We start from the raw sequence: 17798 nt of genomic DNA on the forward strand, positions 1-17798 counted from the left end.
ACAAATTCAGAGAGTGTAATACAGAGCTAAGAGTTTGGGCCTGATAAGGAATTTCATAATGACCAGTTTTATATAGAAATTCCTCACCTCCAGGCTTTCTGAGGACTTTTCTTATAACTTAAACCATGCCCAAATTGGCTACACCTGTCTCCATGGTTCCTGTGCCCTTAAGAACATAAGAACATGCCATACTGGGTCAGACCAAGGGTCCATCAAGCCCAGCATCCTGTTTCCAACAGTGGCCAATCCAGGCCATAAGAACCTGGCAAGTACCCAAAACCTAAGTCTATTCCATGTTACCGTTGCTAGTAATAGCAGTGACTATTTTCTAAGTCAGCTTAATTAATAGCAGATAATGGACTTCTCCTCCAAGAACTTATCCAATCCTTTTTTAAACACAGCTACACTAACAGCACTAACCACATCCTCTGGCAACAAATTCCAGAGTTTAATTGTGCGTTGAGTGAAAAAGAACTTTCTCTGATTAGTTTTAAATGTGCCCCATGCTAACTTCATGGAGTGCCCCCTAGTCTTTCTAGCTTTTTGGATCTGCATTACCCAAAAAGCTTTTGTCTCTAATGACCTCGCTTCCTTTCTGTTTTTCCTTTTCTTCCTTGCAGTGCCCTCTGCTACCCTGGCAGGCCAACTGCACCTCACTCTGTTTCCTGCTGGACAGGGTCCTGATTCTGCTTTAGACTACAGTTCCCCAAAGCCTCTGTCTTAGGCTTACTCCCTTTGACAATGTCTTATATATACCTACAGCCTGCGCTATATCCTTAGGCTGCTTCTCAATGTGCAAACTGCTGGTACTGTCACACTCCCCTTTGGATTAATAGAGGACTTTAATTTCCAGTGATGGTATCTGAACACCTTTCACCACCACTAAATTCTCTAGAAAACTTTTTTTTTTTTTTTTAATTTTGAAAGGGAAACAATAGGTTTTATTCTGGAATGGTTTTGGCCTTGTGACTTACCTGTGGTCAGAATAGGTAAGAGAATTATAAAAAAATCCAGGACTGGAAGTACTTCAAGAGGTCTGCCTCCTGCTTCTAGTTAGGATTGAGCATCCCTATGTTTAATAAACTTGTTTTGTATCAACCTGTAAGCAATCACAGATAATCTGAGCATGTACGGGAGTAGAGGACCATCCTAGTGGTTAGAGCAGCAGGATGAGAACTAGCAAAAGCGGCATGCTGGTGCACCTTGTGACCTTGGGCAAGTCCCTTCACCCATGAAACACGTGGATGGATCGGTGTAAACAATAAAAATCTTGTTTACACCAATCCATCCACGTGTTTCATTGCTGACAGCCATCTTGGATCGGCTACCGGTTTGTTTTCTTGGACCAAGTCCCTTCACCCTCCATTGCTCCAGGTACAAACTTAGATTTGTAAACCCTTTGGGAACAGGTCAATATCTGCTGCACTTGAACGTAAATCACTGTAGGCTACCAATGGCACGGCTGAACCAAATTCAAGTAAATTTGAAAAAAAAAATACAAAAAAAAAAATACAGCTGAATTCTGTGCTTGATGTAAGTTGTACATCCTATGGTTCTATCATGTAGGGCGGCCTTCTCACTCTTATATCTCAAGGAGAATAGAATAATCAGTGTCTGTATTATCAGGAACTAGTCATTTATGGCAATATGTTACAGCAAATGTGACAGTTTATATTGCAAAGCAGAGCACATGAGAGAGAGAGAGAGAGAAAAAGTAAGCCAAAATCTTTATGAAGGAGGTAAATCACAAATTTACGTATTATCTGCTTATTATTTTATGGAGGTAATTTTCAAAGGAGTTACACATGTAAATGTAACTACTATTATAGCAATTTTCAAAAGCCCACTTACATGGGTAAAGTTCATTTACATGTGTAAAACCCAATTTTAAGGGGCAGATTTTAAAAGCCCTGCGCGCCGGCGCGCCTATGTTGCATAGGCCGCGGCGCGCGCAAAGCCCCGGGGTGCATGTCTGGGTCGGTGCGGCATTTGGGGGTGTTCTGTGGGCGTGGTGCCAGCCCGGGGGCGTCCCGGGGCGTGGCCGATGCCTCCAAACCAGCCCCCGGGCCGGGGAATGGCGCGCTGGCAGCCGACTGGCGCGCACAAGTTACACCTGCCTCAGGCAGGCATAACTTTCTGAACAAAGGTAGGGGGGGGATTTAGTTAGGGCTGGGGGTGGGTTGGGTAGGGGAAGGTGGGGGGGGGGGGCGGAAAAAAAGTTCCCTCCGAGGCAGGCTGCTTAGCTCCACGTGCACAGGTTGCACAATTGTGCACCCCACTGTGCACGCTGACCCTGGATTTTATAACATGCGCGCATGTTATAAAATCGGGCGTAGATTTGTTCGCGCCAGGTTGCGCAAACAAATCTACGCCCGCGCATAACTTTAAAAATCTACCCCTAAGGGTGTAAGTGCTTTTTAAAATCGGGCCCTATGTTTCCAAATATGGCTAGCATATTAGCTACCCCCATTTCTGGTGATATCACTACATGGATCTGATATTGATTGGGCATTGGCAGGATCATCTCAGAGTATGCTGCCCTCTAGCAGATGAAAGCTTGCAGACAGGGGGAAAAAAATTTTTTGCCAGTATTTCTGTGACCTTTCACCTAAATCTAATTTATGGCTAACACACTAGAGGTGTATTCTTTGTTACATGTATATGCCGCTGGGCAGATGCTTCCTTGCTTATTCCCAAGCTGATATATGGTGGCTTTGAATGAGGGAACTTAGTAACAGTAGCTCAGATGTTGCTGTCTCTAGTACTGAGATTCTCCTTCCCCTCTGTTCCTGACTCTGACATCCAGGACTGAACTAAAGCCCTGCAGATTTTGCGATTCTGCCCTGTTAGACGCCATGGTAGCTGTGTTGTTTGCAAGCTTCCCACAGAGAGAGGCCTAAAAAATGCCCCTCCAGATCCATCTGTTTTTCCACAGTAATAGATTTCTGCCATCTTTTTGGGCCCCAGTAGTGTTTAGAGGACTCCAGCTGCATTCCTGTACACTCAGAATGCTGAAATAATGGTCGTGGTTACAATACTAAATTCCTATAAAAGAAAATAGGACCAGGACGGTTCAGTGTAGCCACACTCTAGGGCAAAGGTCTGATCCCTATTACTTGGGCTGGTGGCCTTATTAGGGTTCACTGTGGTGTTTCAGCACTGTTGGAGAATTGGCTAAAATTGCATTGAGTGTATGTTAAGGTCTCCTCCTGGGTCACCACATAGAGAGATCTGTCAGGCAGTCCAAAGAAGGTTGTGCTCGATGGACCTCAGGTCTTTCCTTCAACTTAACCAAATATTCAACCATGCAAAAATACTGCTTTCCATAGCAAGAACCCTTTTGTTTCTGCTTTTCAGTTTTCCGTGTTTTTGGGGATTATTTTCTTCTTGGAGCTCACGGCTGGGGTGCTGGCATTTGTCTTTAAAGACTGGATCAAGGATCAGCTGTATTTCTTCATTAACAGCAACATCAGAGCATACAGAGATGACATTGATTTACAAAACCTTATTGACTTCACACAGGAATACGTAAGTTGAAATACGCGGTTGGCCGGTTTTGTCAGGGCATGGGAAGAATCCTTTATTCCTTGAGGAAATGTGTGTTTCTTTTCTTCTTCTCCCTTCTTTCCTTCTGATACTTGTGTTTTCTAGGAGTGAGGTCAATATTCCAAGTCACTAAGCCAGATAACATGGAAGACATCCGGCAAAATGCCAAGTCCATAGCCCTTGTCATGTTACATTTTAGCCAAATAAGTAAGGGGCGTTTTGGGGAGGGTTGTTTTGGAGCAGAGGTGAGTTAGCCAAATAAGTTATCCAGCTGACTCGACATGGCTGAGCGTATGGTAAAAGTAGCAGAATAACTTTAACCTTCGCCGATGATATTATTAAGAATACAGGCAGTTATGTGCAATGCAGGGTAGAAATACAAACATATATTACACTCGAGCAGGACCCAATCCACATCTGCCAAATATAGGCCCTGCCAGCCTGATCTTACCCTTCCCTTCCCTTCCCTCAAGGCTCCCCGGATAATTTAGATATCAAAAGCGAGGGATCGCCACACTGCCCCTCCCGTGATTCAGCCAGATATAGTCTTACCTCTTTTCGCCTCCTCTCTCCCACCCTCCCTCCCTCCTTGCTGGCACCTCAGCTGTAACGCTCCCACCCTACCCAGCACCCTCAAGCTCTCTGCAGCACCTGGGATAGTGATGCGAGTGTAGCGCAGACCCAGGCGCCACAGAGGGTTACCTCTGGCCAGAGATATAAGTCTGTGTGGCTAAAACCGGGCAGGGGGAGAGGCAGCACGGCGGCCCCCTCGCTTTCAGCATGTATGGTTTTTGGAATGTGGGAGGGGGGATCGTGCTGGCAGGTCCCTATTTTGGGCACACGCAAGTGAGGCTGGGGGATCGGGCTGCTAGGCCTGCTCGAGTGTGATTCTTCTTATTTTTTTAACCTTGCTCGGCACTTAACTGGTACCTGGATAACTTTAATGCCTATACCCAGTGATTTCCAAATGTAGCCGATTAGGTTTCAAAGTTTTTCCGGGTAAGTTTACCTGGATAACTTCATTCGAGGATATTCAGTGGGTCGTTTATCCCACCGAATATCCCTGATAACTTATCCGGCTAAATTTAGTCGAATAAGGTATCCATTGTATGTTTTGTAAGTTGTTGGCTTCAGTATGTTTTAATGTTGATACCAAAGTTTAGAATATCATAGAATGTTCTATAATATCAAGAATTGAAACCTCTTGAACAGGATGTGAGAGGTAGAATGCAAGGTAAGCCAGCCACTTCATCTAATTCTAATAACAGCCAAAGTAGGGAAGAGAGCCTAAGCTGCTGACAAGCAAATGAAGCGTTTAACCGAAAAGGAAGAAACTGTTCCTGAGGCAAACAGCAAAACCCAAACTTCCCAACCAAATCGTTATGAGTTCAATTTGTCTGTAACTGAAAAAACGTTCCCCTTGTGGGATGTCATCTTGCGTATTTCGGCTGCTCTGGAAAGGGAAAGGAGAGCGACGAGGAGATCCCTGTGTGCGTAACAGAAATAAAGGTGTGATCAGCGGAGTTTCACAAAGACTGTCGCAGACCGGCCATCTAAATGGTATTTTGCTCTAAAGAAAAGGGTAAATTTGACTTTCCTGCTGTATCACCACAATAAGACATTTTTTTTTTATGTCCGAGTGCTGCCTTTCCTGCTCATTCTTCTTCCTCGCAGGTAAACCGTTCTGTCAGGTTAAGAGGACTGTTGTGGTGATGATGATGATGATGGTGTGAGGAGTTACCTGCTGCCATATAAGCAGTGGTGTGTGCTCTGCATACAGTTTTGCATATTTCTTGGGCCCAAGAGCCTTTTCTACAAATATCTCTTCTTTGAGGTGGCTGGCTGCTCCTGCCTTCTAGCCTTAAGTAAATCAGCAGCACAGCTTCTTGCTGTAGCTCCTCTCTTGCCCTCCACAGTACAGGCAGTCTTGTGGCTCCTCTCGCTCCCTCAGTGGCACAGACAGCGGTGTGGTTCCTCTCTCGCTCTCTGCAGCTCAGGTTTCTTTGCAGGGCAAAGGGAAATATCTAAAGTCCCAGGCCTTGTGGGATCACTGTAGGTCATGGATCCCAGAAGTTTTATGCCTGCTAATTCAAAGAGATCGACCCGTCCCTATTTTTTTATTGGATTCAGGGTGAGCACCTCCTTTAAATTGAGGTTTCGTTCAACTATTGCTGCTGCTTAAAACAGCTGGTAGCTTTAAGTGTGAGTTTTAATGCGTATATGTGTGTATATTGTGTGTTACATGTGACCTTAAGTTACATTTTCAGATTTGTATATTGTATTCTTTTATTTAATTAATATTTGACTACTTTTGGGGCTATAAATAATCTGTTTAAAAAAAAATCCCATGACACAAACATTTTAGGAGAATGCCTGAGAATGCTTTGAAGTGTGCTGTGACACTTGGCGGAGCGTATAATTAAAGCTGGCACACCAGCTGCCGCTATGCATGCTCTGTCACATCTGCACAGTCTTGGTTTTTCTAGCCCTCTGCTGTTTTCTCTAGTGGCAGTGCTGTGGTGCTTTCGGAGCTGACGACTGGAACCTCAATATTTACTTCAACTGCACAGATGCCAACACCAGTCGCGAGCGGTGCGGTGTGCCCTTCTCCTGTTGTACTAAAGATCCCGCTGTGAGTAAATACCTGGCAGCTGTGCCCTGGCTGCGTTCCTAGAAGTCAATGAGAACAGCTCTGTGCTTAGTTTTCTTTTCCAGTGTTTGTTATACCCCTGCACGGGGGTAGGCACAGCCTTTTGGTTTTCGTGGACACCAGTCTGGTCAGGTTTTCAGGATATCTCGAGATTTACATACACGATTGGTCAATCTCTTGCATATTCATTAGAGCCATCCTGAAAATCTGGCCAGATTTGGTATTTGAGGTGTGGAGGTTGCCATTGAAACCGTCCTGTGCTTTGGTGAAGGCTGTAGGTTGGATTTTTCAGGCGATAACCAACTTTGCTCTGATTCCTGCTTTTCATTGGTCTCATCTGAACTGGAACAAGAATGGCTGTAAGCTAAATATTCCCTTTGTGCTTAACTGCTGTCAGATTGATTTGAAAAGCTTGTAGGCGAGGAGGGCTGGTTGGGGGTCAGCCTCCCGTTTGATGATCTTAAGCCTTTGGGCACTAAGATTGTAGGCGTTTGACTTGAGAAAATACCAAGCACAGCAAGCACTGCAAATCCAAGCAGTCCTGGGAAATCCATTTTTCCTTTTAGTATCCAGTCTGCACCATTTGAGGTGCAATTTGCAGTGGGTTGTGCCCAACTCCCACTGCCACCAGTAGCCCATGCTTACATTCTTAGGAGATGTTTTCATCCAAGCCAGCATATTTAGCTGGGTATATAATGGTCATTCTCACCCTGGTCCTAGGGAGCATCCTGGCCAGTCTGGTTATGCGTGAGCCATATTTACATATGTTAGATACTGAATGCTACCAGGCTTGGGTGCTCCTGAGGACCAGGTTCAGAACCACTGATATACTGCCATTCATCTTCTAGGAAAAAAAAATATTAGCACTGATATTTTGTCTGGAACTGTGGGACTTGCACCTGTCACGGAATTCAGTACTTTCACAGTGATCATTGACCCCACAGAGACGATGACAGTCAAACCAAAACAGCCATATGAAGAGTTAATTTAACATCTCACACTAACATAGCAGATGACTGCAGATAAATGGCCCATCCCATCTGCCTAGTTGAGATTCATCCTCTTTTTTTGGTAGATGCGCATATAAAATTCCCAAATGCAAGCCAACACTGACTGTCCTCCACCTTGGTTGGGCCTTCCGCCCGATCTCTCAACCCTCCTCTCATATCTTTCCCAAGCATGGCCAAGCCCATCACACTGTTGGCCCTTGCCATGCTTTGTTGGAACTGCTGCCGCTCCATGCAGGTTACCCCCATGCTTTCTTTGATGTAGTCACACCACTACTGTTTTGGATTGTAACTGCCATTTCATGCAGGTTACCAATATTTCCATCTCTTCGCCATTGTGGATCTTTAAATAAAATTCCACTTGCCTATGGCACTTAATGGGTGTTTATTAAATGTAGGGTTTATCTTCACTGTGAGGGAAAGTTTTTTTAAGGTATCCTGTAGTAGATGACACAGGAAAGCTGCCATTTCCTCGGACACTTTCATGTGATCGTGTAGCGTGTGCTGTGCCAGAGCTTTACTGGATGCACAGCCAATGGAACGGTGTGAATTTCTTCAAAAACGGGTTCATCACTTGACAAATTGGGTAAAAGTTTAATTCGGTTGGTTCAATGAACAGTTTTGAAACAAATTTTGTTAATCTTTTAGATTTGTGTTTTTTAAACCAATGTGGATTTCATTGACTTAGTTGGGTCCCCTTTGTGATTTTTGAAAACTGATCTAATGTTTTTCCCAGATTTCTTTTTAATTTTCCTCAAATTGGCTGCTAAAATTCTGACTTTCCTAGCAGATCTGAAAAACTCCATTGGACAAAGCAGACTGAAATTCCCCTGATTTGAGTTTGATCCTGAAATGTTTGCATTTCTCTAGCAGCCGGCTAGTAGCATGGTCACCGAATGAAATCTAGAGGCAGGGATGTCCTGTCCATGGTACTAAACTGCTCTGATGACTGTGATAGCGTTAATGTGTGCTAAAAGCACCGTCAGTTCCCATGATGTCGCTTGCTCATGTTGTTGGTACTTTTAATAGGCATTTAGCTATCACAAGCACCTGGCCAAAATGTATACAAAATAGGTAATGCACTGCACGGCTATGAAATCAGCTGATTACCTAGGAATGGACAATAAAATAATGCGCAGTAACGCAGACCCTATACCTCAAGAAGGCGTAATCATGGGGTTTTTTTGTGTTAATATCAGCGCAGCCTCTGAAGAGAGAAATTTACCTCCAGACTGATGCGCATGTCATTAACATTTATTTATTTATTTGGGCTATTATATGGGCCATTAACGCAAGATAATCAGCGCGTCTTAATGGGCCCCTGCTATCTGACTTTAGTGAAGACTTGTTCTTTCCCTCCACCTCCTAAAATATCCTTTTTAGCTGTGTTGAAATGTTTCCTGCATGGCGCTGTCTTGGGGGTATGTTTGCACTTTACTAAACTGTACTGAAGTTTGAAATACTGTTGTGTTTTTTTTTTATTCCCTCCCCTTTTTCCTCTTTTAGGAAGACGTCATTAACACTCAGTGTGGCTATGATGTCCGGCAAAAACCAGTAAGTAGATTTAATTTTTTTGGACACATATACACTTCCCTCCTTACTTCTCAAGAATGCAAAATAAGTCTGATTTGCTGGCTTCCTTTCTCTTTCTTACCCTGCAAAGGAAAGTGAGCAGCAGGCCACCATCTACACTAAAGGCTGCGTTCCCCAGTTTGAGAAGTGGCTGCAGGACAATCTGACGATTGTTGCCGGGGTTTTCATAGGAATTGCATTACTGCAGGTAAACTTCTTTTCCTAATGATTGCTTTTTTATTTTGCGGGGGGGGGGGAGGGGAGAGCGAGGAAGAGTAGTAACACAGTCGTGACCTTTTGTGCAAGGACTCGGGAATTTTACTTCTGAGTTTGTGCAAGTCATATAGATGCTGGCTGAAAGTTGCAGTAAGGTATGGTAGTGGATGCTTGTTCTCTTCATAATCTAATTTGGAGTCTGTGCAAGGTGTAATTTCCTTTAGTGGAATAATGTAAGAATTATTCAAAGATGATGATATAGCTGGGCTTTCAAGACCAAGAAATTCCCTTCTTCAGGTGTGATAGCTGTGCTCAAAGAAGAAGAAATCCATGTCTTCAAGTAGGGAGAAATTAGTTATCAAGTAGCAAAAGTCTTTTTTTCAGTTCACAATACTTCTAACATTTCCTATGATGTAAGCTATGCTAATTGATGCAAATTTACTCACCTTTAGGGGCATCCATGGAAAACATTTTCGTTGTGTTGTCTCCTTTTGTTTTAGATTTATGATGTTGCTAGTGTTTTGTTTTTGTTTTATTTTAGCTTGAGCTTTGTTTTTTACACTGCATGTACTTTACTAATAGTGCATGCTAAAATGGCACGCAAGACATTTTCATTAGTATTTTGTTTCGTTTCAGACAGAAAGTGACAGAAAATGATGTAATGAATACCGTTGATGTTTTCATGTAGTTTTAAAATAACGGCACATACCTATTTACCTCTTATCCCGAGTTAAAGATCCCTGCAGTGATAATGTCTCCTCTTGGACACTCCTTTGGTGTATATATACTTCATTCCTTGACCATCAGTCTTACCTCTGAGGAGGGGAACCTATGTGGTCTTGAAAGTTCATGGGCATCGACTTTGAAAAATTGTTACTTTTTATTTGAAGTAGCACAGTTTTCTCCATGATCTGAGGCAGCATGGGTTTTACCAGAACAAAATCATGTCCAACAAATCTTATCAATTTCTTTGATTGGGTGAACAAAGACTCAGATCTGGGGCATATACCAGATGTGATATACTTGGATTTCAGAAAGCTTTTGATATTCTCCCACCATCGCAGACTCATAAATAAGGTGAACATCTAGGGGTGGGCCCCATCCTTGTCGATTAGGTTAGAAACTGGTTGAGCAATGGAGAACAAAGGGTAGTGATAAATGAATATCGCACTAAGAAAAGAAATGATGTTGGAGTGCCTCAGGCATTGGCACTGGGCAAGTTCTGTTCAATATTTTTTGTGAGCAATATTGCAGAGGGTTTAGTAGGGGACAGGGGCGCCATTAGCACTAGGCACATGGAGCCTGTGCCCCAAGTCCAAACATCAGTTCCTCGAGTCTTACCCATGGCTCCCGCTAAGGAGGAGACTGAGTCGGCCAGGCCTGCATGGGGGAAAAGGGAAGACTACAGGCATGGCTGAGACTCGGGGATGGAGTGAAAACGGCAGCATCCTTGTATGATGGAGACCAGAGGAGGAGGAGGAGGCACTGAGCATCTGCAGCACTCACAGTGAGCCTGCACCGCTCAGTTGATTTGAGCCTGTGCGGTTTCCCTGCTCTTTGAGAGCTGTACGGGCTGGAGTTGCCAGAGTTGTGGAGGTGCACTTTGAGTGTGGCAGGGACCCAGTTCAGTGCGCTGAATACCCTCTACCCTTTCAGTACTTCTGCCACCTTTATGGATGTGGACTTCTAGGGCCATAGATGAGCCAATGCTGCTCACTCTTGAGGCGGTTCATGGAGGCCAAAGAATGACTTTCTGCTGCTGACCCACGGATGCATCCTGAGCTTGGGGGCTAAAATAGGGATCACTGTTGCTCCTCTTCTCCATGTGGTCTGTGGGAGCGAAGACTCACTGCCTGTTTCCTTTCCTCCTGCTGGGACAAGGTACATCAGGAATGGTGAATTGGAGGGAGACAAAATTGCATCAGAAATTGGAGGGGCTGTTTGAGGATTGAATCGGTGGTCTCTAAGAACCTTTAAGGATAGGATTTGAGGGGGAAAAGGTATTGAAAGTGTGATGCAACAGAATGGAGGTTTGAGGGAAGAGAGGGAGAGAATGGTATTGGAGATCTGTTTTTGGTGAGAGTTCAGGTTAAAGGATTAGATCTGAGGTCAGAGGAAGGGGAAAGAAAATAGAATTGGAGGTGGAGTGTGAAAATTGGAATCTGCACTCTGTGGAGAGAATGTGGGACGTTAAGGGATCGAACCCGAGGTGAAGGGGAAATGGAATTAGAGGTAGAAGAGGTGGGAAGAAAATTGAATCTAAGGTCTGCTGAGTGGAAGGTAACAGGATCAGATTTGAGGGGAGGAGAATGGGATTTGAGATCTACAGGTGGGGGTGGGAGTTGCAGGTTCAGATTGCAGGTCCTGGGGGGCAGAGAATAGAATAGAGGTTTCTTTGTGTGGGGGAGATGGTGGAAAGGTATCAGATCAAAGGTCTAGGTAGAGGGAAGAAAGAATTGAATTGGAGGTAGATGGGGGAAAGGTGTTAAGGGACCTAATCTGAGATGGTGGGTGGGGGGCAGCACAGCATCAACAGTTTTAAGGGCATCAAAAGGTTAAATCCTTAACTGAGGGCCACACCACTGAAGAAAAAAGGCTGCTGCTGCCTGCATGTTCTAGAGAGAGAGAGTGTCAGAGCATATGTTTGTATCTGTGTGAGAGAGACAGAGTATGCGCATGTGGGTGCATGTGAGACAAAAAGTGTATGTTTTGTGAGAGCATATATGTGTGTGAAAGACGGAGAGCATGAGTGTGTGTGTGAGAGACAGAGAATGTGTGTGTGTGAGAGAGAGAGAGAGCAAGCATGTACTATATGTATGAGAGAGGAGATGCGCAAGCCTAAGGAGAAGGTTACTGTTGCTTGTGTGTTTTGGGGAGAAGAGAGCATGTGTGTATGAGAGAGCATGTGAAGGAGCATATGTGTGTATATTTGAGAGAACATATAGGGGAGAGAGAATGTATGTATTTCAGAGCGCATATGGGAGTGAAAGCATGTGTGTGTGTATGTGAACATGTGTGAGTAAGCATGTGCAGGTATGTGTTGGAGAGCGTGTATGTGAGAGAGAGAAGAAAGTATGTGCGGTCCCCCTCCCCTACTAACCCATTACAATCTCAGTTTGACTGGAAATCAAATGTTTCCATGTGTAAAGAGGCATTCTGCTAGCATGTAGGTTTGTGTAGAGGTCTTTAGCAGCTTGACTTGTTCCATACTCCTGATAAGAGGTGTATTGGTGTTTTAGGGCCTGGTGTAATATTTGTAGTGTTGCCTTTTCATAGGTTACTATTTGAGTGCTTTTTTAGTATGGAAATTGACTATATTTTCAGTTTGTTTTCAGCATCAAATTAAAAACGGCACAGTTTTTAAATCTCCACAGTACCATAACCTTGAAGCTGTATGTGAGTGGTGCTGGGCTGCGTCTGGGTCTCTCAGCCAGCTGTGAGTGCACCTAAAGAATCAGTGAAGGGCGAGGATGGTTGATGCACTCATAATATTTCCATAACATGGGGAAAAATGCGCAGTGCACCTATAATTCACATCAATGCAGATAATGTTCCATCATTCTTATGGTGTTTCAGACAGACTGAGTGCATCACCCATCTCTGATGGCACTGTTGGTTCTGTTGATACATTGGTAGATTGTCCATTGCCACTGTCCTGGGAATGCTAGAATAGAACAAACAGAGGGACAAGAGAGAGAAAGCAGGTTTAGGAGCACTGGTGGCAAATTTATGTAAATGAGGGGACAGTCTCACCTCTTCCCAGTCCTCAAGTGTTTAGTCATGGTCTATGGAAAAGTTGGGTGGGGAAGAAGACATTAAAATCTGCAACATATTGGATTCTTCCAAGAGAGTAAACAGAATGAAATGTGATTTAAGAAAGCTCAAGGAGTGATCATGTGCTTTGAAGCTAAGATTCAGTGCGAAAAAAATGCAAAGCCAAGCATTCGGAGTGCAGAAATCCAAGAGAGCAGTACACAATGAGGGATGAGATAAAGATGTGAACCAATCAGGAGAGAGACCATGGATCATGTTTGATTTCAAGGTTGCAAAACAGATTAACAAGGCCAGAGTGAAAGGAATCCTAGGGTACATAGGGAGAGTTATAATCGGTAGGAAAAGAGTGTTAATACCTCTTTACAAGGTTATTGGTGGGATCTCATATGGAGTATTAAGTCCAATAGTGGAGACCGTACCTCTGAAGTAATATAGATAGGATAGAGGCAATCCAGCAAAGGATATTCAACAAAATCTCCATGAAATGAGACTTGGAAACCTAAATATATGTTCTTAGAAGAGGGGTAAGAAGAGCAAGATTGGCTAAACATTTTCAGTAGAAGGTAAGATGTAAAGAAGGTTATGATAGGATACTCAAAAGAGGGTGGGCTTAGCAGTAAGATTAGGATGCAGGGAGCAGCCTCACCATGGAGGTATTGGAGAGAAGAGCAGTAGCTAAATTAAAGAAGGCCTGGGAAAAGCTCAGAGGATCCGTAACTGCAAAGAACTGAAGGGAAAGCCTGAGATTACCTGGGGTCTCTGGCATTGTAACAGGAAGTAAGTTGGGCAGACTAGATGGGCCTCCTGGTCTTTATTTGCTGACACATTTCATGGTTCTGTATAATTTGCCCACTACATTCTGTCAGCTTTGACCTGCTGCCTCTTGTCATTATCCTCCTCCTTTAGTTCAGGCCTGGTATGATAACTCTCATCCCAATTGATTTCTTTCCCGTAGTCTCCAATCTCCTTAGCGAACCAGAGAGGCCCTACAATGGGAGCAACCAGGAGCCTGATCATAATTTCATGTTGATGCAGGATGCCATGTTTCTGTCATTTATCTGCTAGCTGTAGTGAGGTCCTTCAATTTGCCAAAAAAAAAAAATGTTGTCCATTCTTCAATGTTGCCTTTCAAAAAAAGTCTCTAACCCAATATACGCCCGTGGGAGAAGAGGCAGGCTTTTCACTCTGCTCTCAAATATCCATGAGCATTTGGTAATTCTGTATTTCAACCCTTTAATGAAAACTGAAGCTACCTGCTTAGTATAAAAATCCCTGAGACACATTTCTAGAATATAAAGTAGGACTATATTTGGGGGGGGATTGGGAGTGGGCCTGAGCTTAAAACTTTCTAACAGAGCGATTTTTTTTTAAATAAACTCTCCTTGGGTTTTCTTCTTTCAGATCTTTGGCATATGCTTAGCTCAGAACCTGGTCAGTGACATTGAAGCTGTCCGAGCCAGCTGGTAATGGTGGTCCTCTCCTGATTCCCCTGTAAGGACACTGGAAAACTGAAGACCCTGTGTAAAAAAACAAAACTGCACCTGTGGCGAAGACACAGCTGCGTGAATATGGGGCCAGGAAGGAGCAGCAGTCACATGAGCAGGAGTCAGAAATCTAAGAAGCTTGGGGCAACTCTGGCCTCTTCAGCTCTCTGAATTTTATTTTCAGTCACAAGCATGAAAGCTGCCGAGTTGTGAGCCTCTCTGCTGTAACCGTGCTGTCATGACAGCTGAACGTATATATATATTTTTTATTTTAGAAACAGAAATCTGTAAATCAGACAGACTTGCATTGCAGTCAGTGTATAATGCCGTTTGTGCTCCGTATTTCCAGTTTCTCTGTGCTTGCCCCGATGAGTGCCATAAGATTGAAGAGCTGCCTGTAGGCGCATCCCAAGAACGACTTCTAGCTGAGCAGGGCAAGCAGAGACTTCCATTTTTACTCCAAAGGGGCAGTAGTTCTCTTTGAATGTTTCATTGATGGAATCTTAGACTATAAAAAAAAAAAAGCAGGGTTTTTTTTTCTTGTTAAAACTTTATTTTGAGGAGCCGTATTCTCCAAAGCATTTCTTTCATTTTGCAATGGTGGGAAAATGGGGGGGGGGGGGGGTTGTGATGCTGTCCAAAGCTCCTGATGGGGGTTAACGACCAAATCAGTTCAGTGTGAAACGTTGTTTAAAAGTAATTAACAGTAAGTGAACATTTTATTTTTTTTTTTTTTTTTACATTTTCAGTGACACTAAGGACACAGATTTATTTCTGAGCCTGGCCCATGGCGATAGGCTATGCTTGTAAAAGAAAGCTGACAGTGAATGGGGTATCCAGTCGGATAGCTGGTGAACTCGATGGGAATGGATGTATTACCTCTTTTATTTTGTGAATTTGGGGGGGAAGGGGGATGGTTGGAGTAGACAGGCAGACATCTCAAGACAGACTTCAAATTAGGAAAAGAAATTCAGTGTTTGTACCTAACTGAGCCAACCCTTGTTTTCACAGGAGACAAGACTGTTGTGTGCATTGTTCCATCTTACTGTGGGGAAAAGAATGTTTCTGCTTCAAAAAGCTGTAATTTTTGTAATATCTTTGTGTGAGTTTTAAGCCAAACACTTCAATTGAACTTGGCGCTTTTTTTCGGTGTATTGCTCCTTTTGCCAGTTACCTGAAGGTGACCGAAGCAGATTGGCTAGGTCTGGGCAGCAGTGGGGCTCTAGTTAAGCATGTGCCTCTGCTCAGAATATGAGCAAAGCAAGCGTGAAGCCACAGAAATGTCGCCAGCTGAAACAGGAAGTAAAATCTCTCTGGGCTGCATGGGCGAAAAGTTTCTTTTAGTTCTTGTTTTAAGAACATGTGACTTAGCTCCATGCCATGGGAGAAAGGAACAAAACAGGAGAAAAACAAAAACAGCAAATACAGTAGTATGGGCAGTGCAATTTCTGGAGGCCTGAGAGACACAGTCACTGCAATGGGATCCCCGTCACCTAGGGAACAAGGGGGCAAGTTTGATAGATTGGGAGACATGGACTGAATGTAGAAATAGCGGTAAGGAAGAAGGGAGAGAGAGAAGAAATGACAGAAACCCGGAGGGAGGGAAGGTGTGTGGTGGGGAATGAGAGGAAAGGATGAGAAAAGCAAGAAAAAACTGGGGAAAAAAAGAGAAAGCCATATGATATGCATAAGGCAGGACTTGAAATGAGAAAAGGGAACATAAGAAAAAAGGTAAAAGGAGAGGGTTGAATTAAATGAATCCCTCTTTTCATAACTATTCTGCTGGGCTCATGTTTGGCCTTCAGGACCAGGCCGGACGCCGGTGTATTACTCTGGTGTTGCTCTTCTCTGGCTGGCGCCTCCCCTACAATTAGCATGTGCTGTTCAAGACCAGCGGCAGCTTCAGTTGGCCTTTAAAATAAATCTTTTTTTTTAAAAGTCTGTGTGTTTGTAGGGCAAGGAGTTTTCAATAAACTTTGCTGAATCTTCCTAGTGTGTTATGTGGTTATTCAGTTTTCTTGTCAGAAACATAGAAATGACGGCAGAAGAAGACCAAACGGCCCATCTAGTCTGCCCAGCAAGCTACGCACTTTATCCATTTTTTTCCCTTTTTCTCTCTCCCACCTGTTACTATTGGCTTCCAGTACCCTCCAGCCCCAATTCCCCTCCACCCCACCACCAATTTAGAGAGCAGTGCAGTATCTGCATCCAAGTGAATATCCAGCTCAATTAGGGGTAGCAACCGCTGTAACAAGCAGGCCACACCCTTACCCCATACTCTTACCCACCCCTGTTTTTATTTTTTGGTTTGGTTTTTTTGAGATAGCAGCCCTCCATCCTTCTGCTCTGTGAAGGTGGAACACCAACTACTGGCCACTGGCATCCCGCTCCGTGAATGCCTCTGTGGCTACTGCCGCTCCGTGCAGTGTTTTGCTGCCTCCTCTTTATTCACGCCCTCTAGACTTGATGGATCCACAGTGTTTATCCCACGCCCCTTTGAAGTCCTTCACAGTTTTAGACTTCACCACTTCCTCCGGAAGGGCATTCCAGGCATCCACCACCCTTTCCGTGAAGAAATACTTCCTGACATTGGTTCTTAGTCTTCCTCCTTGGAGCCTCAGCTCGTGACCTCTGGTTCTGCTGATTTTTTTCTGACGGAAAAGGTTTGTCGTTGTCTTTGGAATTTAGAAATTCGTTGTTCAGTTTACAGGGCTGGTGACAATATGATTTCTTTCTAGAGGAGGGAAAAAAACCCCTCATTAATGCTTAAGTAAGGTCATTCTGTCTTTTGAGGAACAGTGTAGCGCTACTACATATATTCAGCGCTATAAACGTTCTAATGAATCTTGCATTTGTATAGCACTTTTATCTGATATACACTGTTTCAGACAGCTCAGGACAAAAAGTATTTCTTCTTGTTAATTTTTTTTTTAACTCAAATAAATGGAAACCCAGCAGTAAGGTTTGATATCTGTGTCTGCACTTATTTTCATTTTTGCTGAACTGTTACAGATTAAACCTTTTATTACTCATTGACAGGTACATATAGCCTACAAGGAAAAACAAAAAAGTTGCTACAGTTCAGTCAATGAAGTTTTTCCCTTTTTCTCCCTTCAGCAGTCAAATCAGGGCATCAAAAACAAAAAAAATCAAAACAAACAACTCCAAGAGAGAGGACTTATGGCCTTCTTGCCATTAAGAATTGAACAACTCACAATGACAAACAAAAACAGTTCAATTTCTCTTCATCAGTGTTTGATTTTCCTATGGAAAATTAGTCATGTAAAGATTCCAAATTTGGCAAAAATTAGCTTAGTCAAGAAGATCTCAGAAGGGCTTAGTGATACTCCACATAGATTAGCATAGTAGATGTTGGTAGAAACAGACCCATCCAATCTGCCCAGCAAACTATTTTTTATTATTATTTTATTCTTAAGGTAATTGCTGCTCTGTGCAGGATACCCCAGTCAATATAGGTTACCTTTTCTTCATCTCTATCCTTTAACTACTGGGATTCTCTACGTTTATCCCATGAACTTTCAAATTCCT

The 17798-nt window shown here is 43.5% G+C and overlaps 1 protein-coding gene across 2 annotated transcripts in view; it reads left to right on the forward strand.

The window, feature by feature from the left end:
- Positions 1 to 16238, forward strand: part of TSPAN5 (tetraspanin 5) — a 187348-nt gene extending 171110 nt beyond the window's left edge. For both annotated transcript variants that reach the window (XM_029597433.1, XM_029597439.1), the window contains exons 4-8: positions 3358 to 3528; positions 6053 to 6178; positions 8710 to 8757; positions 8867 to 8983; positions 14167 to 16238. In XM_029597433.1, the coding sequence (XP_029453293.1) occupies positions 3358 to 3528; positions 6053 to 6178; positions 8710 to 8757; positions 8867 to 8983; positions 14167 to 14232 (528 nt within the window). In that variant the 3' untranslated portion in view covers positions 14233 to 16238. The remainder of the gene's footprint in view (positions 1 to 3357; positions 3529 to 6052; positions 6179 to 8709; positions 8758 to 8866; positions 8984 to 14166) is intronic.
- The last annotated feature ends 1560 nt before the right edge of the window (positions 16239 to 17798 follow it).

The sequence above is a fragment of the Rhinatrema bivittatum genome, chromosome 1 (genome assembly GCF_901001135.1).
Source record: "Rhinatrema bivittatum chromosome 1, aRhiBiv1.1, whole genome shotgun sequence".
Taxonomy (NCBI): Eukaryota; Metazoa; Chordata; class Amphibia; order Gymnophiona; family Rhinatrematidae; genus Rhinatrema; species Rhinatrema bivittatum.